Source organism: Papaver somniferum, chromosome 6, assembly GCF_003573695.1.
Source record: "Papaver somniferum cultivar HN1 chromosome 6, ASM357369v1, whole genome shotgun sequence".
NCBI classification, from domain to species: Eukaryota; Viridiplantae; Streptophyta; class Magnoliopsida; order Ranunculales; family Papaveraceae; genus Papaver; species Papaver somniferum.
Genome location: NC_039363.1, coordinates 154,820,921 through 154,842,728, shown reverse-complemented (window position 1 = coordinate 154,842,728; position 21,808 = coordinate 154,820,921). Strand labels below are relative to the sequence as shown.

The 21,808-nt window shown below is 34.7% G+C and overlaps 1 protein-coding gene across 1 annotated transcript; it reads right to left on the bottom strand.

The window, feature by feature from the left end:
• Nucleotides 1–681: 681 nt before the first annotated feature.
• LOC113291696 lies at nt 682–2,337 on the bottom strand. The gene is made up of 6 exons (XM_026541198.1): nt 2,199–2,337; nt 1,882–2,105; nt 1,644–1,766; nt 1,445–1,543; nt 1,187–1,255; nt 682–1,110 (listed from the first exon to the last, which is right to left on the bottom strand). The coding sequence occupies exons 1-6, from the start codon at nt 2,335–2,337 to the stop codon at nt 682–684; spliced, it is 1,083 nt and encodes a 360-aa protein (XP_026396983.1).
• Nucleotides 2,338–21,808: the final 19,471 nt, after the last annotated feature.

Below are 21,808 nucleotides of genomic sequence, written 5' to 3'. Positions count from 1 at the left end.
TTTTTTGCCTTGTAAGAAATAGTTAGATTAGAAATAGGAGTTAAGTTGAAAATACCTGAAATCCAACTCCACGCCCTAGCTGCAAAGCTACAATGCCAAAGAATGTGTTCCAAAGATTCCTCCGTATTTTGAAAAACATAACATTTAGTTGCAAGAGAATACTTGAATCTTCTCCTAACTTTATTCATAGTTGCACAAGCTCCACGAAGAAACTTCCAGTTTTGTGCCGCTAAAGAAGGATGAATTGGATGCTGCCACAACAAATTTACGCCCTCCAAAGGAGCATATTTAGTTCTTAGCAGCTCCCTTGCTGATCGGACATAAAACTTTCCTTTGAAGTCTGGCATCCAAAGGCGTTTATCTGCTCCATGATAAATTCTAGGCAAATACATTAAGTCAAGGCCTGCATCAATGAAATTTCGCATATGGTCATCAAAAATATTCCACTCACCATTGACAATAATTTCGCTGACCTTAGCATCTCTGTCCCAATTATCTCGGCTTACAATCTCAGCAATACTTGTAGTACCGAACCAAATATCAAAGTACATAGACGTTTCCCTTCCATCCCTAATAACTAGCTTGGTATTTTTCTCAACCTCTTTGCAGACCCATCTCATACCCGGAAAAATTGTCGATTTTACCCCATGCTCCTTGAATCTGCCATCTCTAGTGGTAAATTTAGTCTCCAAAAACCTTGCCCAAGTTAGACGATTTAATAGTCCACCACAGCTGCATAAGTAAAGCCTTGTTCATTGTAGCCATTCTAGTAAGATCCAGACCTCCTTTCTTGTAAGGGCAACAAACTTTGTCATAACCCACAACAAGAGCTCTACAAAGATTTGAATCACTTGACCAAAGGAAATTCATAATCACCCTTTCGCATTGCTGAATAAATTTCAATGACCATTTATAAACAACCATGTTGTGAATTGAGTAACTAGAAATAACAGACTTTATTAGCACCACCCTATCTTGGAAAGAAAGCATTTTACCTTTCAAAACTGAAATTTGATCTTTCAATTTATCAATAACATTACTAATATGCATATATCTTACCGCACCTGGCATGATTTGCACCCCTAAGTAGCGATCAGTTGATACCCATTCCTAAGAATTCAACAATGGAATTACGCCTATTTAAAGACCCCCCTCCATAGTAAATCTTACTTTTCTCCCTACAAACAGTTTGGCCAGAAGCACTTCGATACATCTCAAGCAAATGAACCAGGTTCCTCAAACTCTTCATATTACCCTTGCAAAAATCCATAGTATCATCAGCAAAGAATAAATGAGTGGGAGAAATCCCATTACGCCTTATAAGTCATGTCTTTGTTTTGAAAATTTTTAGTGATATTTCGAGAAAGAACATCATCAATCAAAACAAAAATCAGAGGTGATAAAGGATCTCCTTGACGCAAACCCCTATTAATTTTGAAAAAACCTCCCGGGATGCCGTTAATAAGAACCGAAATACGAGCTGATTGAAGGATAGTGAGAATCCAAGAACACCAGTCTTCGGAATACCCATATCTTCGAAAAACTTCCAAAAAAAAAGTCCAACTAACAGTATCAAAAGCCTGAGAAATATCAAGTTTAAGACCCAAATTACCATCCTTCCTCCTAATTTGAAGTTCATTAACCATTTCCGAAGCCAAACTAATATTATCATGGATATTTCTTCCCTTCATGAAATCCACTTGCTCCTCAGAAACAAGCTTGCCAAAATAAAGACCCAATCGAGAAGCAAGAGTTTCCGTAATAATCTTGAAGAAAAAATTACTTAAGCCAATAGACACCTCTTACCTTGGCAAGTTAAATAATCAAGCTAAAGTTAATACCATTGGGAATGGTTTTCTGCTGCCAACAATAAATAATTGCCTTTAAAAAATCATGTTGGATAATCTCCCAACAATGTCTATAGAAACAACCAGAAAAACCATCCGGACCAGGAGCACTATCCACACCCAAACCAAAAACAACTTTTTTAATTTCCTCCTTAGTTGGAACTGCATCTAACATATGACTTTCCTCTACCGTAATAGAGTCATGTTCATATTCAAAAAGCTGCGCATCAATTGATTCATCCACCCTATTGAATTTAGCTTCATAATATTAAACAACATGATCACGTAGTTGATCTGCATGAGTAATAGTAGAATCATTGTCAGTGACAAGCTCAGAAATAATATTATTACCTCTTCTAATTTTGATGCTATTATGGAAAAAAGAAGAATTGTTGGAACCCTCCAAAAGCCATTTATTTCGCAATTTTTGCTTAAGCATAATGTTCTGTGATCTACGGACATCCTGGACCTTGACAATAACATATTTCATGGTATTTAACTTGTTAACATTTGTTGGGTCTTCATCCGAAACTCTTGAAGCCACCTCAAAACTTAATTAAGCTTGATTCAACCGGTTATTGTCCCAGAAACAGTTTGATTCCATAACTTGAGAGCAATTTTAAAACGCTTCTACTTGAAAGAAAATATGAAGTCTAGATTCCCATAAGCTGGAGCATTTCATGAAGCTTCAATCAAACTCATAAATTCAGGGTGAGTAAACCACATTTTCTGAATTCTAAATGGCGCTTGTTTTGGCCTAGGAGCCATAAAAGGAAAACCAATAAGAGTCGAATGATCAGAAACTTTCCTAGGAATATCTTTATGTCGCCAATTCGTAAATTTTGTTAACCAAGGTTCATTGATGATAACACGATCCAATTTGCTAATAATTCTATGAGTACACGACTGGCCATTAATCCAAGTAAACTTAGAACCCAAAGAATCTGCTTCAAAAAGATCATTATTCTCCATCCAGTCACTGAAATCATTAATACAAGAAGTACGCGGCTCATTACCTCCCTTCTTCCCATCCCCACGCAAAACATAGTTGAAATCACCTATGACCAGCCAAGGAGTTGAAGGATCCACCCCAGAAAGTTGATCCCATAATCTTCTTCTAACCACTTGCAAATAACTAGCATGCACAAAAGAAATTAAAGCCCCCTCCGTTTTGATAGTTATTGATTGTCTAGACATATTGACAACCACGGGCTCTTCTATATCTCCACGCCATAAAACTCATAAATTTCCCAAAGAGTTTGTAATAGTATTATGGATAAATCTCTTTTTAAAACCAACTAAAATAACCTTATCATAACATTGTCAGTGTGAAAAAGCGGGGTTCTAACAACCACACCCAATATTTCGTTTAGGCAATCTGTATGGACTAACTCCAATATAATTCCAAGAGAATCAACTAGACAGTCAGACTCAATCATGGAAAATATATATCCAAGAGTTATTTCTCAATTTCTCAAATCAATCTGCAATCAAACAGATAAAAATTTGTGAGCCGGATCAATATGAGAAATAACTTGGATGGTACAAAATACCAATACCAAGGGTCAATCAATTTCAATTAACAACCAAAGGTTGGATTTACCAATTGATTGAACTACGCACAACCTGTGATATTTCAATTATATAGAAAATATTGAAAAAGCGGGGGTCTATCAACACCACCCAATATTTCGCTTAGCAATCTGTATGGATTAACTCCGAAATACTTTCTAGAAAGTCAACTAGACAGTCAGACTCAATTTAGGTAAAAGTATCTCAAGGAGTTAATATCTCTCTCTTGTTTTGATTTACTCGAGCTAATAGAAATCAGAGAGTCTTTAATCAAACACAAAGAATAACTTAGATGGTACCAAAGACCAGTATCCAAGGATCAATCAATGACAATCAAAAACCAAAGGTTGGATTATTCTAATTGATGATCTAAATGCACAACCTGTATTATTTCAATTATAAAGATAAAACAACATAATGCAGAAATTGAAATAACACAGACACCAGAAATTTTGTTAACGGGGTGACCGCAAATGCAGAAAAACCCCGGGACCCAGTCCAGATTGAACACACACTGTATTAAGCCGCTACAGACACTAGCCTACTCCAAGCTAACTTCGGACTGAACTGTAGTTGAACCCCAATAAGTCTCCCACTGATCCAAGGTACAGTTGTACTGCCTACGCCTCTGATCCCAGCAGGATACTGTGCACTTTATTCCCTTAGCTGATCTCACCCACAACTAAGAGTTGCTACGACCCAAAATCGCAGGCTTTGACAATAAACAAATCTGTCTCACACAGACAAGTCTATCAAATGATAAATCTGTCTCCCACAGATAAACCGTAAAGGTTTTGTTCCGTCTTTTGATAATAATCAAGGTGAACCAAAACCAATTGATAATCCGGTCTTATATTCCCGAAGAACAGCCAATAGTTATCAATGACCTCACAACAATCTTAATCGTATGGTAGCGAAACAAGATGTTGCGGAATCACAAACAATGAGACCAAGATTTTTGTGATTACTTTTTATATCTTGCCTATCGGAGATATCAATCTCAATCCAATCAATCTGATTGTATTCGTACGATAGAAGATGCAATATCAGATCACACAACTACGATAAAAGTAGTATTGGTCTGGCTTCACAATCCCTATGAAGTCTTTAAGTCGTTAACCTGGTTTTAGAAGGAGAAAACCAAAGGTTAAAATAGAATCGACTCTAGCATGCAAACTAGTTCACAGGTAAGGTGTGGGGATTAGTTTTGCACAATACTAGATGTCTCTTTCTATATAGTCTTTCAAATCAGGGTTTGCAATCAATGTTAGCTTAGTAACAAAGCATTTAATATTCACCGTTAGATGAAAACATGATTTAGATTCAAGATAATATTTCTCAACAGTTAGATCGAAAACTTAGCTTGTTACACATACTTGACAATGCACGCTTCTAGGTTTGTTAACCGTACTCAAACGTATGCACTTGTTGGTTCAACAATAATTAACCAAAAGGTTAGCCATATGAGCATTTCATATCAACCATGTTCTTCTTCACCATAACTAGTTCAAATGACTTCAAATGAACTAGTTAGAGAGTTTTTCAATTGCAAGAAAATATTATGTACTACACAAGACACAATTGAAGCAAAGATGATTTGATTCACTTGAATCGGTTCATGAACTTTTATAACCACGGTTTGCAAACTGCATTCCTTAGTATTTTTAAGTTTAAGTTCAGAAATCATCTTCAGATATATAACCTTCTCAAGTTCGCAGACTAGGTTCGCGGACTTAAGTTACCAGCAGAAATTCTCGGGTATGCGAACTTCGCCGGTTCGTGGACTTAGCTTCACGCAAGTAGTTTGTCAACTCCAGCAGAAATTCTCGGGTTTGAGAACTTCGGAAGTTCGCGAACTGAGTTCGCGGACTTGGCTCACGCCATTCCTCCGGTTCTCTTGATCAACAAAGTTCACAAACTTTGGTTCAAGGAATAGGACTTATACATAAATGTGTTTCCACAACAATTATTATGTCCACCATTGGTTATGTAATGTAAACTCTCATTTCAATCATTGAAACATTCTTAGAGGACGTTATATAGTTGCTACACCATTTCTCGTCAAAGCAATTTTCAAGATGATTGATACATATCATGACTTTCTTCACATGGTAAATATAAACGAAAATCTTACCAACTCATATTTCGAGATATAGATAGGCGAGGTATACTCGTCTCTAAATATCAAATGTGTTTAATCAAAGTCTATATATATATATAATATACGACTTCTTGTCTCAAAGAGTAGGAGATAGAGTAGATAGACTTTTGAGTGATAGATAAGTTCAAGTCTTCACATACCTTTTTGTCGACAAGTTCCACCGGTTCCTTGAGTAGTTCTTCTTCTTGTATGATGAATCACCATGAAGTCCTTGATCTCAACTACGCTTTCTATCCTAGTCCGAGACTTATCTATAATAGACTAGAAATCAAGACATATAGTTTTGATCAATAACATTGACAAACATGCTTGAGATAGCAACGCATGCGAGTTCGACCGAGTAATGCTCTAACAGTCTCCCCCTTTGTCAATTTTAGTGACAAAACTAACAATACATATGGAATACAAAAAAGATAAAGAAACTTTAGTAGCTCCTATTCCACATGTCTAATATTCGACATTCCTCGAAATCTTTGTCACTTCCAAGTACTCCAATGATCCCAAAGGTTTTAATCTTAGCATCACCAATGTTGAAGATCCGTAGCTATAACAATGAGAAAGCATCGGTCTCGATCATTGTTATACAGTGTCATAGTATTATTACACAGTGTCAAAGTCCAATTGTATCATAACTTCAACAATAATACTATGGTGATATGTATCACTCACCCTTAGTCAATACTCCATCTCACATGGAAACCACTCCCCCTTACACATTGATCGAAAACCATATGTATTTGTAGTATGAACTACATATTAATTCTCCTCCTTTTTGTCAATAAAATTGGCAAAGGTACAAGAACGTTATCATAATGAAATTTCCAAGAGAGACATTTCATGACAAAAGGAAAAAAAATACATACCAACTAATTTAGATGCAATCATAAAGCCGAAGCTAAATGCATTCATCAAGGAGTTTAAAGATACAAGATAACCCCTCTAAAATTCCACAGCCACACACCCCTCAAGATGTGACCATTAAGCACAAGTTCAAAAGAACTCTTTCTCATTTGATGTCATTCTTGAAGGAACAACAAGAGCGACCTTAATTGCGAAAGAAAAAAGGATTTTTATTGGACACCAAAACCATAGGAATGATTTTTATATCCAAAAAACTCAATAAAATTAATTACAAGTAAACTCATTATTAATTTAATCGGAATACGCAATCAAATTAAACACAGAAAATGATCAATTCAGTTGATTATGCTCAACATAAGAGAACTTATGGAGACACGAAAATACTCAACTAGATTAATTTCAAGAGAACCCATAATTAATCCAATTGGAATACACAACCAAAGTAATCACAAAAGTAATCAATTTAATTGTCATTTGTTTTCCTCAACATAAGAAAACTTACGGAGAAATAACTAAATAACCAAACAAGATGATTAATTTAGTTCAATATGCTCGACATAACATATCTCACGGAACACCAACTAAGCTAAAAAATCAACTTGGTTGTATAGTGCTCAACATAAGATACATTATGGAGCCTCACAATAATAGATAAAATATGGATCAGGGATGATCAATACTGCGGAATATACAAGGATTCATTCTATCTTACATCACTATTTGCATAACGACATTTAATAGACATAATCCTTGTTCACAAAAGATTTTAACCTATCTTCCATCAAGAATTGACAATATAGGCTTAACTTTTATATTTGTCAAAAGTCCACTCATTCTTTTATCAATATGTGGATACCGACAACAAATGACTTTACTTTTGACAAAGTATGGGACAAACATAGTTCACGAACGTAAACACCAATATCCCATAACAAATTGCAATATAACAAATCATAAAGATTAAATACTGCAAGAATCATCTCTCAAACAAATTTAGAGTTTAAACCAATAAATCTAAAAACATGAAGATGAAAACGTGGGACATAGCTATGTGTAATCACAATATTTGTTATTCCAAACTCTAGTAATCCTTCTCAAAAACAAGACTAAATTCTCATAAGAAGTTTCCTAGGCATCAAGACAAACTCGTAATGCACATATAAGATGATTTGTCCTTAGAGAGTAGAATCAATCTTTTTTTCCCGTATTTATACCAAGAATATGTACCAAAGGCGTATAAAAATATTTCCAAAGAAGAACATACAAAGTCATTAACGACCATGCACCATAGTTCACATAAAATGATTGTGAACATTCAAGAATCCCATAATAATGCGTACTACTGCCCATTCTTGAACTTCCTTCTTTGTGATTCACCAGCAACATTCTTGTAAAAGCTACTAAGCTTAGAAGAGTACTACTCCACGAATCCAAGTGCCCAAGTCCAAGAGAAGTGGAACAAGTGCAATGAAACGGAGCAAAACACTCAAAAACAAGAGACAGTACAAATACCAATCTTAACTCATCCAAATTCAATAACTATCACCACCATTTTAAAGAGAATTCAAAGAGGAAGAGAATTCAAAAAGAATGAGGCCATTCCGAGTTCGGACGAAGAAGATACAGCCAAAACAAGTTTACCGAATATCGACGTCAAGTATGCATACGGGTTTGCAAACGAATTTTCAAGTCCACGAACTTAAAACCCTGGATTTTGATTTTAAAAGATGTTATGCATACCTGGTAGGTGTACCATGAAGTCCAAACATCCCGAACTACTAATTTCAAACCTAAATATTTAAGAACCTTAAACACAGATCAAGTTAGGTAGAAAAGAACGATAAGAAAGGTACGTGAATCATTATAAGTTCTCTAAACAAATAAAAGCACAAATATTACTCAAGTTTATAGACATACCTTTTTAGATGAATCCAATTGAATTCTACAGCCTTACCTAACATAATCTGTGCGCCCAAATTTTCATGCATCCCTCACCGTATACATAGCAGGGCATTCCTTGGTGAGGATGCACTTACAAAATAATCAAGTTGTGTTGGGGTGAACAATGTCTTGTTCACCACAATTGACCTTTGGATTATCATGAAAGGGATCACTTTTAGAGCCTTTCACATCCAATTCCATTTTCCCAAAAAACTTTTTAAGTTCCAACATCATGGATATTGCCTTCTCCATAGTCATGGAATTTTCTGAAAGATCATTCCTTTTCACACTCAAAGCATCATTAGATTTCTTTGGTACCCACTTCTGAGTGCGTTTAGGAACAACTGGAACCTTCTTCCCATTAATCTCTTCAAGATTTCTCGGAAGAGAATTGGATTGACTATTCTTTTGCAAGTTAGTATTTCTCCAATTGGGAGCATCGGATCTTGTCTTCGTCTTTACAAAGTTATCCTTTTGATAACCGTTACGATTTTGAAAAGGCTTCGTATAATGTTTATAGGCAAATCTAGGTTTATCACAACAACGATTCCTTTGCCTAAAGGTTGGAAAGTTACAACCTGTAATGTTAAGGGGATTAGCCTTAGCATATGATTTTGGTTTCACAACGTCTTGTGATGCCCAAACAAGAACATCATGAAGTTTCTTATTCCTTATACGAAAACGACATCTCCTTTCCAGGTGACCTTTATTTCCTCAATAGTGGCAAACATAAGGAATGTTCTTACCTCAATCTGTATGTGCTGACTTTGGAGGTTGATATTCTTTGTTATTTCGAAACTTAATTGCCGGTGAATGTATTTCACTTTAGCCATCAATGAAAACCTTTTGTTGAGAAAATCACTAGCCTTGACATATTTTACCTCTTTGCTAATACTTGGAGCATTTATTCCCTTATAGCCCAATCCTCGTGTATCACGATGATTTTTACTTGCCCCTAGCATAGTGGTTAATTTGCTTGAACTAGTATTGATCTTTTTCAAGTCATCTTCCAACATCTTGATTTTATCAAGAGCAGCATCTAAATCATCCTCAAGGCGTTTTTCTCGAGCGAGACAAGCACTTTCTTTGTCATCAAAACTAATTTGTTGAGAGTTAAACCTTGCTTCAGATTATGCAAGTTTCTCTTCCAACAAAAAGTACTTTTGATAAAGATTATCACATTCAAGTGACTTCAAACATAGGTTTTCCTCAGAATCCTTGAGGATCGATTCGCTAGAACGATTCGAAAAATAAACACATGCGTAACATCTTCTCAATTTCTTGTTTTCTCGACAGAGAGGAGTCAGAAGAGGTGAGACATGAGAAGTTGTAATCTTCTTCATCTTGCACTAATCCAAAAACTTAACAACCTCTGAGACTTCCTCATCAACATCTCTATCATTATCCGAATCACCTTCATTAGAAAGTTCATCCAACTGTTCTTCTAGGATAGTTGCCCAATCAACAGTTTTTACATCAAGAGAATGTTTAGATATTGACTTAGATGTGATAGTTCTCTCAGGTGAATCCAAGCTTTTAGAATCATCTGGTAATTTCTGAACTGGTATGTTATTAGAGATAGACTCGTACATAATCAGATCACTACAAACACAAACTTATAAGGTCTTTAACATGTTTGCCTGCTCTGATACCAATTGAAAAAGCAGGGGTCTAGCAACACCACCCAATATTTCGCTTAACAATCTGTATGGACCAATTCTGATATACTTTCTAGAGAATCAACTAGACAGTCAGAATCAATCTATGTAAAAGTATCTCAAGGAGTTAATATCTCTCTCTTGTTTTGATTTACTCGAGCTAATAGAAATCAGAGAGTCTTTAATCAAACACAAGGAATAACTTGGATGGTACCAAAGACCAATATCCAAGGATCAATCAATGACAATAAACAACCAAAGGTTGGATTATTCTAATTGATGATCTAAACGCATAACCTGTATTATTTCAATTATAAAGATAAAACAATATAATGCGGAAATTGAAGTAACACAGAAACCAGAAATTTTGTTAACGACGAAACCGCAAATACACACCTCGGGACCTAGTCCAGATTGAACACACACTGTATTAAGCCTCTATAGACACTACCCTACTCCAAGCTAACTTCGGACTGTACTGTAGTTGAACCCCAATCAGTTTTCCACTGACCCAAGGTACAATTGTACTCCTTACGCCTATGATCCCCGCAGGATACTACGCACTTGATTCCCTTAGCTGATCTCACCCACAAAGAGTTTCTACGACCCAAAATCGCAGGCTTTGACAATAAAAAAATCTGTCTAACACAGACAAGTCTATCAAAGGATCAATCTGTCTCCCACAGATAAACCTTAAAGGTTTTGTTCCGTCTTTTGATAATAATCAAGGTGAACAGGAACCAATTGATAATCCGGTCTTATATTCCCGAAGAACAGCCTAGAGTTATCAATTACCTCACAACAATATTAATCGTATGGTAGCGAAACAAGATGTTGCGGAACCACAAACAATGAGATGAATATGTTTGTGGTTACTTATATCTTGCCTATCAGAGATATCAATCTCAAGCCAATCAATCTGATTGTACTCGTACGATGAAAGATGCAAGATCATATCACACAACTACGATAAAAGTAGTATTGGTCTGGCTTCACAATCCCAATGAAGTCTTTAAGTCGTTAACCTGGTTTTAGAAGAAGAAAACCAAAGGTTAAAGGAGAATCGACTCTAGCACGCAAACTAATATCACACGTAAGGTGTGGGGATTAGTTTTGCACAATACTAGATGTCTCCTTTATATAGTCTTTCAAATCAGGGTTTGCAATCAATGTTATCTTAGTAACAATCATTCAATATTCACCGTTAGATGAAAACTTGATTTAGATTCAAGCTAATATTTCTCAACCGTTAGATCGAAAACTTAGCTTGTTACACACACTTGACAATGCACGATTCTAGGTTTGTTAACTGTACCCAAACATATGCACTTGTTGGTTCAACAATAATTAACCAAAAGGTTAGCCATATGAGCATTTCATATCAACCATGTTCTTCTTCACCATAACTAGTTCAAATGACTTCAAATGAACTAGTTAGAGAGTTTTTCAATTGCAAGGAAATCTTATGTACTACACAAGACACAATTAAAGCAAAGATGATTTGATTCACTTGAATCGGTTCATGAACTTTTATAGCCACGGTTTGCAAACTGCATTCCTTAGTCTTTTAAGTTTAAGTTCAGAAATCATATTCAGATATATAACCTTCTCAAGTTCGCAAACTAGGTTCGCGGACTTAAGTTACCGGGCAGAGTTTACAAACTCCAACAGAAATTCTCGAGTATGAGAACTTCGCCGGTTCGCGGACTGGGCGGAATGAGGTCGCGGACTTAGCTTCACGCAAGTAGTTTGTCAACTCCAGCAGAAATTCTCGGGTTTGAGAACTTCGGCAGTTCGCGGACTGTGTTCGCTGACTTGGCTCACGCCATTCTTCCAGGTTTTTTCTTGATCAACAAAGTTCGCAAACTTTGGTTCAAGGAATAGGACTTATACATAAATGTGTTTCCACAACAATGCTTATGTCCACCATTGGTTATGTAATCTAAACTTTCATTTCAATCATTGAACCATTCTTATAGGAAGTTATACAGTTGTCACACCATTTCTCGTCAAAGCAATTTTCAAGATGATTGAAACATATCATGACTTTCGTCACATGGTAAAGATAAACTTGGTTAAACCGAAAAGCTTACCAACTCATATTTCGAGATATAGATAGGCGAGGTATAATCGGCTCGAAATATCAAATGTGTATAATCAAAGTTTATATATATATATATATATAGCATACGACTTCTTGTCTCAAAGAGTAGGAGATAGAGTAGATAGACTTTTGAGTGATAGATAAGTTCAAGTCTTCACATACCTTTTTGTCGAGAAGTTCCACCGGTTCCTTGAGTAATTCTTCTTCTTGTATGATGAATCGCCATGAAGTTAGCCATCTGCTAGCTTAAAACCGGGATGTGAGTGTTTTATGATAGTTTTGGGTTAAGTTTTATAGCATATTTCTTAATCGAATGTTTAAGTAATTGTTCTAGATCCTTAGTGCCTCTTTATTAGGTAATCTCTTGGATTAGTCAGCTGCTAGATTTGGGGGCGCTACACCTCAGAAGACCCATTTGGTTGGGGGAAGTAATGCATATCCCCCAATTGGGATTGTGAAGCCAGACCGATACTACTTTTATCGTAGTTGTGTGATCTGATCTTGCATCTTCTATCGTACGAGTACAATCAAATTGATTGGCTTGAGATTGATATCTCCGATAGGCAAGATATAAAAAGTAATCACAAAAATTTTCGTCTCATTGTTTGTGATCACACGAGAACACACTGCTTCTAACATTGAGTTTAGCTTGTTTGAGCTTTCATTGGATTTTTTCAGTTCCAAATTTTCTTCTTCCAACATCTTGATTTTATCAAGAGCACTGGCTAGATCAGCCTCAAGGCGTTTTTCTCGTGAGAGATATTCACCTTCCTTCTCTTCAAAACTCTTTTGTTGAGGGTTAATCCTTGCATCAGATTCAACAAGTTTTTTTTCCAACAAGTGAATTTTTTTCAAGTGCAGCATCCCGTTCCCTTTTTAACAATTCTGTTTGAGAGAGACTAGCACTTGCTTTGTCTTCAAGACCCTGTATTTGTTGAGAAGAAACTTCCCTCAAATTTTCTTGATCTTGACAAAGCCTTTCACATTCAGTAGACTTCGATTGTAAAGCAACCAAAAGTTCCTTTATTTTCCCAGCAGATATACTTATGTGACTTTTGTAAGAAATCTTCTGTTCACGGACCTGTTTCAACTCAGAGTTTGTAACCTCTGATTCTGAGAGTGGTTTAACAACCTATTGCGATACGTTAACTGAGTCTTTCATTAATTTTTTCTTTCGCTTAATCTTACTTTGACTCATGTCTTATAGGTTGGATAACACAAACACAAATTGTTAGATCTTTTCGTGTTTGCATGCTCTGATACGACTTGAAAAGACGATGGTACCCAAATATACCTCAATCAAAACTTTCCCACCTATAAGTTCTTTCTACGAAAGTGATTGTCTATGGACTGAGTCGAGACAATACAACTAATCGGTTCACACTTTCTGTGATCGTCTATGGATACGAGATCGAGACAATACGCCAACAAGATAACTTGCATGATTGACTATGGATACAAGATCGAGACAATACAACAACGAAGTATGATTACTTGATAATAGGTACGGACTGAACCAAACACTATAGGATTGATATAAAGTAATTAGAAATTAACTTTTGTGTATTTTACTTCTAATTATAATAAAAACAATTATAATTGCGGAAATAGAAAAGTAAAAGACACAGCAAGGTTTTGTTAACGAGGAAACCGCAAATGCAGAAAAATCCCGGGACCTTGTCCAGAATTGAATACTCTCAGAATTAAGCCGTTATACAAAATCTTAACCAACTTCGTATAGTTTAGACCAAGCAACTAAACCTATAGTTCACCTAGTTCCCTCGGTATCCCTGCGCCTCCAACTTGCAATAAGTCACGCACTTAGAACAATTCCTTTGGTTCGTATTCCAAACAGTAAAAGAACAAAAAATACGTTCGGTAACAACTCTTTTCAAACAACGTAATATGAGTTTGAAAAAGGCTCTTCCGTTTATCCCAATAAACTCCTTTGTCGGGTTCTTAGATTAATCTATTTAACAACTACCAAAGTAATTGTTTAGACTATGTAATCAATACTATTAATCACAAAGAGATGTATTGATGCCGATCTACGCAACTAACCAATCCAATCTATCAAAAGATAAACCGATTATAGGTGGATCCCCAGCAGATCAAGTTTTGTGCACACCAAAGATTATGAACTCAAATAAGAAATCTTCTTTGTCTTTAAATCTTCTTAGATCTTCAATAAACACATGCACACAAACAACTTGAATCTCTTGTGATTAATCACACACATAACGGAGTCTGTTAACGATGAATTATCACAAAACCTCTTTAAATCTACAAACAGTCTAAAGATCCCCGTCGATACTTCGATCTAGTTTGAGTGAATTTTATATCAGAAAAAAAGATTCTCAAGCATAAACAAACTAGGTGCAATCAAATTTCAACAACCATTATTCAATCAAACCAATCGAAAAATAATAATAAACTGTAGTTATCTAGTTTCCACCAACAGTACTCGTAGAGCTTCTCAATCCCAAAGAAATCTTTAAAACGAGCTGTCGTAAGAGATTTCGCCTAATTAGGGTACTTTCCTCCCCGAATAGACGGCTCCACCAGTAACAACACAACTAGGCAGTTTTGCTGGCTCTGAGGATTAGTTTTCTCGAAATGCAAACTTCAATATTTATAAACCAAGGAAGTTCGGACACCAAGGAATTTCCAAAACCGAATGTTCTAAAAGATATGCAATAAAGCCAAAATCAGTTTTCATAATTCCTGGAAATGCTCTGTCCAAATATTGACCGAAATCCCAGAAGCAAATCTCTAATTAGTAAATGCACATTACTAATTTTTATTTCTTAAAGATATGCATTTAATTGCTGGAAATTAAAAGCATATAAAACTAAAAACCTTAATTAAAACATTCTCAATTTATTTCGATCCGGGATTCTCCTTTAGTTATTAAGGAATATCTTTGAACAATAATATAAAAGAATTATTGCACATGTTCAAAGTATGTCGACATCTTTACTTTGTAAATCCTTTTTCATATTTACAATCTTGGAACCGATTTGCCACACTTCCAAACGAGTTTAGAATTGGTTCATCTGATTTCCAAGAACTATGTGATTGATCAAAAACATTCAATCACCATTCATGGGTTTAAAGGTTCTACCAAACACAAGTTCGGTTCTACCTCCATGTGGCTACTAGGATCAGTTACACTAGTTTCCATAAAATGGTTCACTAAGTACCAGGATCGGTTACCACTTATCTATGGTACTTACTTGTGATCGGTTGCATAAGTTATAGGATCAGTTGCACCAATTACTAAAACTTGTTAACCTACTACAATAATCGATTATACATCTTGTGATTAGTCCCACCAAATTCTAGGATCGGTTACCCAATGACTAGGAATGGTCACACCAATGACAAATATCGATCATACCATCTCAGGTGATTACTTAAGATTGATTTCACTAATAAAAGTCATACCGATACATAAGTCAGGCATTGTGAATAGTTTTACCAAGATACATAAACAAGTTATGAGCGGTTATACTAAATGCACATATTGGTAATCCAAAGATTTGCAATGAATAATAATACCAATAAGCCTAGCGATTTCCCTTTCGATTCACAAAACAAGTTTATGAATGTACTTCCTTTAAACAAATGTTAAACATTGTTTCCTAAGACGAAATCTTCACCCATATTTATATATGAAGTTCAAAAGATAGGCGTTATACTTCGTATTATAATTCCTAATACTACGTCTAACTAGAATACAATCATTCACATCTTCACAGTTATGTTTTTAATATAGCACGACTTGAAAGATACGTTAGGAATGAAAAAGTTCAAGTCAAAATATTACTAACCTCAAGAGGAATGATGATGTCATCATTGTAGCTCTTTACTTCTTCACATTCCTCAAGTCTTCGAGTAATACTTGTATGTCTCATATCCTAATAACTTTATAACTAACCTATACGAAGTTGACTCTAGTAAATAATCAAGCGACTCTTTGAATGAGTTTTGGTTCACTAAAATATGACAACCAAACTTGACATACCAACGCTTAGTGGGTTCAACCGATCCATGCTCTAACAATCCCCCCCTTTGTCAATTTTAGTGACAAAACTCTTACCTTATATGGATAAAAAAATTACAATAATTCATTATACATACGCTTGATTCCAAGTTTTAACAGCACAATAACCTGTATACATTCAATCCACAAATATCGATGTTGACATTATAATAACAAAGCTAATACTCCCCCTAAAGGTAAAATAGGTACATTTTCAATCCGCACGTCTTTGTTATTCCCTTTGTAGTTAAGATAACCAAAAGTATCAATATGATATGTTACTCCCCCTTGGTCCATGCTTTACTCTTTCGTTAGATATAACGTTTAAGCACCATTGTCCTTTACTTAATGATACCAAATTACTTGTTTACTCCATATATTTCTCCCCCTTTTTGTCACAAAATGACAAAGGTACGAGAAAATAAAGGACAAACCGAAAGGATCTTACAAATCTTAAAAGACTTGCAACCTATAAGAGTTAAACACGAGGGTTCCACACACCATTTTAGATAACCAATTTCAAAACCGAAATTACAAAGTAATTTTATTTTGATATGTTACCAAGGAAACAATGAAGCAATTTTCCCTAATAGTTTAGCAAATCAAAAATTGACTAAGCACCTTAGTTCTCTTGCTGAACCGATTGTACAAATCCAATCACTTGTTTGATAAAACCAAAATAAAGATCAGAATTAAATTTATTTTTCTCATTAGGTTCTAATTATTCGAACAATAACTTAGACCTTTCACTTTAAACAAGACAAGTACTAGGTTAGTTAACTAGTATTTCTTGTTAAGGCATTCGATTAGACTTGAATAACCGAATCCTCCATTTTGATAAGTCTAACTAAGATCAGAATGAACTTAGTTTCTCTTATCCGAAATCGGATTGGACTAAACAATTGATCCCGAAAACCTTTTTTTTGTTAAGCCATAAACAATTCACACAAACCAAATAAATCAACTTGCATAATTATTTATCTCAACTAGAAGCAATTGAAACAAACATAGACATCATAGTACCGCAATTGCACCCAAATTTCTTTAATCCTAAACAATTGATACCAAACAATAAAGCAAGATAACAATAGTTTTTCTCAATCGGAAACAATTGAATCACACACACACATCCATACACAAATAATGGAATAAACATCAATTGTACCGAAATTTTGTTAAGCAAAAGAAAAATATATAAAATAAAATCAGGCTTTTCTTAACAGGAAAACGATTAACTAACAAATTCATTACCTCAAGATCCGCATCCTCTTCTCCCCCAAAAGATGTGTTATTAAGCGCAAGTTCACATTAGAACTCTCCCCATTAATGTTGTCATCCTCTCGCAAGACAAAAGAACAACAACAAAAAGCAACCTTTACGGGAGAAAGGTTGAAAATCGGTTTTAACTAATGCATATCAAAAGTTGAAAACCCGAAAGACATATGCTTTTATGCGAAACCAAAAACGATTCAACATATTGTGACTTTTTCACACATGAGTTTCAATCGGAACCCCTTATGATCCTTTGATAAAGCCTACCAACATGGGCTAGAACTTAATCCTGCTAAACCAAAAAGTCCACCAAACCATAAGGTTCACACAATATGAGATCAAATATTAAGGTTATGATAACCGAAATCAAACATCCCATAAACACATAGCAATAATATAAATCATTCAAGCACAGGCTATGTAATCGAAAAACTATCACAAGAAAAATTATAGAATAATAATTTTATTCATAAAGAAGATAGTTTTATTCAAAATAGACGTTATTGAAATAATCAAAAACTAATGTCTATTTTTCAACATACTTTTCAAAGATCATCTTCAATTTCCTCAAAATTTTCAGGATCTTCATCAACAACATCTCGACTGATATCTCGGATTCTGCACACAATACCTTGATTATGTTTACATGCTAAAGAATTAACCTTTCGATTAATATTCCGAGTATGAATGTACTTCCTTTAAACCTAGGACGAAATCTTCACCCATACGATGTCTTATATACGAAGTTCAAAGATATGCGTTATACTTCGTATTATAATTCCTTAATACTACGTCTAACTAGAGTATAATCATTCACAGCTTCGCAGTTATGTTTTCAATATATCACGACTTAAAAGATACGTTAGTAATGAAATAGTTCAACTCAAGATATTACTAACCTCAAGAGGAAGGATGATGTCGTCGTTGTAGCTCTTTACTTCTTCACATTCTTCAAGTCTTCGAGTAATGCTTGTATGTCTCATATCCTAATAACTTTCTAGATAACCTATACGAAGTTGACTCTAGTAAATAATCAAGTGACTCTTGAAATGAGTTTTGGTTTACTAAAATATGACAACCAAACTTGACATACCAACAATTGGTGGGTTCAACCGAGCTATGCTCTAACAATAATTATCTTTAACATGGTAGCTCACTTTTTGTAGTAAGTCTTAACGGTTTACGAATGACTCTATAAAGGTTGAAATATATTATTATGTATTTTATTCGAACCCATATTTAATATATCTAGTTAAAACAAAATTTAACTATATTTTACAAAATTTAATTATAAGGTGAATTTATATTATAAATATGTAATTTGTAAATTTTATTACAAGTGTAAACTACAATTCCTTCGACCACTATTATATACCATTCGATTTTTTACTATCTAAGATAGATTCAACATTGTACTAATCTTTAAGATACTGGTATTTTATTTTATTTATCTGTGTATTTTATTGGTAGAATTTTTGAACTTCATAATAAATTGAGGTAACTGCTTTTCTCAGTAAACCTAGTTGAAAAGACGAGGTTACCCAAATATATCTCAATCTAAAACTTTTCCACCTATAAGTCCTTTCTCCGAAAGTGATTGTCTATGGACTGAGTCGAGAAAATACAATTAATCAGTTTACACTTCGTGTGATTGTCTATGGATACGAGATCGATAAAATACGACAACAAGATAACTTGCGTGATTGACTATGGATACAAGATCGAGACAATACAACAACGAAGTATGATTACTTGATAATAGATTCGGACTTAACCAAACACAATAGGATTGCTATCAAGTAATTAGGAATTAATGTTTGTGTAATTTAGTTTAAATTTTAATAACAACAATTATAATTGTGGAAAATAAAAGTAAATAACACAAAGATTTTGTTAACGAGGAAACCGAAAATGCAGAAAAACCCCGGGACCTTGTCCGGAATTGAATACTCTCAGAATTAAGCCGCTATACAAAATCTAAACCAACTTCGTATAGTTGAGACCAAGCAACTAAATCTATAGTTCACCTAGTTCCGTATGTATCCCTGCGCCTCGAACTTGCTATAAGTCACGTACTTGGAACAATTCCTTTGGTTCGTTTTCCAAACAGTAAAGGAACAAAAAATCTGTTCAGTAACAACTCTTTTCAATAAAGTGATATGAGTTTGACAAAAGGCTCTTCCGTTTATCCCAATAAACTCCTTTGTCGGGTTCTTAGATCAATTTCTTAACAACTACCAAAATAATTGTTTTAGACTATGCAATCAATACCATGAATCACAAAGAAATGTATTGATGCCGATCTACTCAACTAATAAATCCAATCTATCAAAAGATAAACTGATTATAATTGGATCCCCAGCCAATCAAGTTTTGTGCACACCAAAGATTATGAACTCAAATAAGAAATCTTCCTTGTCTTCAAATCTTCTTATATCTTCAATAAACACCTGCACACAATCAACTTGAATCTCTTGTGATCAATCACACACATAACGGAGTCTGTTAACAATGGATTATCACAAGACGTCTTTAGATCTACAAACTGTTCTAAAGATCCCCGTCGAAACTTCTTTCTAGTTTGAGTAAATCTTATATCAGAAGAGAAGATTCTCAAGTATAAACAAACTAGGTGCAATTAAAGTTCAACAACCGTTAGTCAATCAAATCAATCGAAAACTAATAATAAACTGCAATTATCTAGTTTCCCACCAACGGTACTCGTAGAAATTCGCAATCCCAAAGATGTATTTAAAACGAGAGGTCGTAAGAGATTTTTCCTAATTAGGGTACTTTCCTCTCCGAATAGACGGATCCACCAATAATAACACAACAAGGTAGTTTTGCTGGCTCTGAGGATTAGTTTGCTTGAAATGCAAACTTCAATATTTATAGACCAAGGAAGTTTGGACACCAAGGAATTTCCAAAACTGAATATTCTCAAAGATATGCAATAAACACCAAATCGGTTTTCATAATTCCTGGAAATGCTCTGTCCAAATATTGTCTGAAATCTCAGTAGAAAATCTCCAATAGTAAATGCATATTACCAATTATTATTTTCTAAAGATATGCATTTAATTGCTGGAAATTAAAAGCATATAAAACTAAAAACCTTAATTAAAAGATTCTCAATTTATTTCGATCAGGGATTCTCCTGTAGCTTTTAAGGAATATCTTTAAACAATAATATATAAGAATTACTGCACGTGTTCAAAGTATGTCGACATCTTTACTTTGTAAATCCTCTTTCATATTTACAGTCTTGGAACCGATTTTCCACACTTCCAAACGAGTTTAGAATTGGTTCATCTGTATTCCAAGAACTATGTGATTGATAAAAAAACATTCAATCACCAATCATGGGTTTCATGGTTCTACCAAAACAAGTTTCCGTTCTACCTCCAAGTGGCTACTAGGATCGGTCACACTAGTTTCCATAACATGGCTAACTAAGTACGAGGATCGGTTACCACTTATTTATGGTACTTGCTTGTGATTGGTTGCAAAAGTTATAGGATCGGTTACACCAATTACTAAAAATTGTTAACCCACTACAAGGATCGATTACCATCTTGTGATTAGTCCCAACCAAGTTCTAGGATCGATTACCCAATGACTAGGAATGGTCACACCAATTAAAAATATCGATCATACCGTCTCAGGTGATTAATTAAGATCGATTTCACTAATAAAAGTCATACCGACACATAATTCAGGCCTTGTGAATAGTTTTACCAAGAACAGAAACAAGTCATGAGCGGTTATACTAAAAACACATATTGGTAATCCAAAGATTTGCAATTAATAACAATACCAATAAGCCTGGCGATTTCATTTTCGATTCACAAACAAGTTTATGAATGTACTTCCTTTAAATGAATGTAAAACATTGTTTCCTAGGACGAAATCTTCACCCATACCCGTGCACATAATCACAATAGAATTCATACGATTATGTCGATGTCTTATATACGAAGTTTAAAAGATAAGCATTGTTCTTCGTATTGTATTCCTTAATACTACGTCTAACTAGAGTATAATCATTCACAGATTCCCAGTTATGTTTTCAATATAACATGACTTGAAAGATACGTTAGGAATGAAACAGTTCAAGTCAAAATATTACTAACCTCAAGAGGAAGGATGATGTCGTCGTTGTATCTCTTTACTTCTTCACATTCTTCAAGTCTTCGAGTAATACTTGTATGTCTCATATCCTAATAACTTTCTAGCTAACCTATATGAAGTTGACTCTAGTAAATAATCAAACGACTCTTTGAATGAGTTTTGGTTAACTAAAATATGACAATACCAACGCTTGGTGGGTTCAAGCGAGCTATCCTC

Excerpts from the sequence above, each read along its gene's own strand:
- LOC113291696 (XM_026541198.1), bottom strand. The coding sequence starts at position 2,337 with ATGAAATATGTTATTGTCAAGGTCCAGGATGTCCGTAGATCACAGAAC. Across the intron at positions 1,256-1,444 it reads TATTAACGGCATCCCGGGAG|GGTAATATGAAGAGTTTGAG; the intron begins GTTTTTTCAAAA and ends GATTTTTGCAAG. Across the intron at positions 1,111-1,186 it reads GAAGTGCTTCTGGCCAAACT|GAATGGGTATCAACTGATCG; the intron begins GTTTGTAGGGAG and ends TTGAATTCTTAG.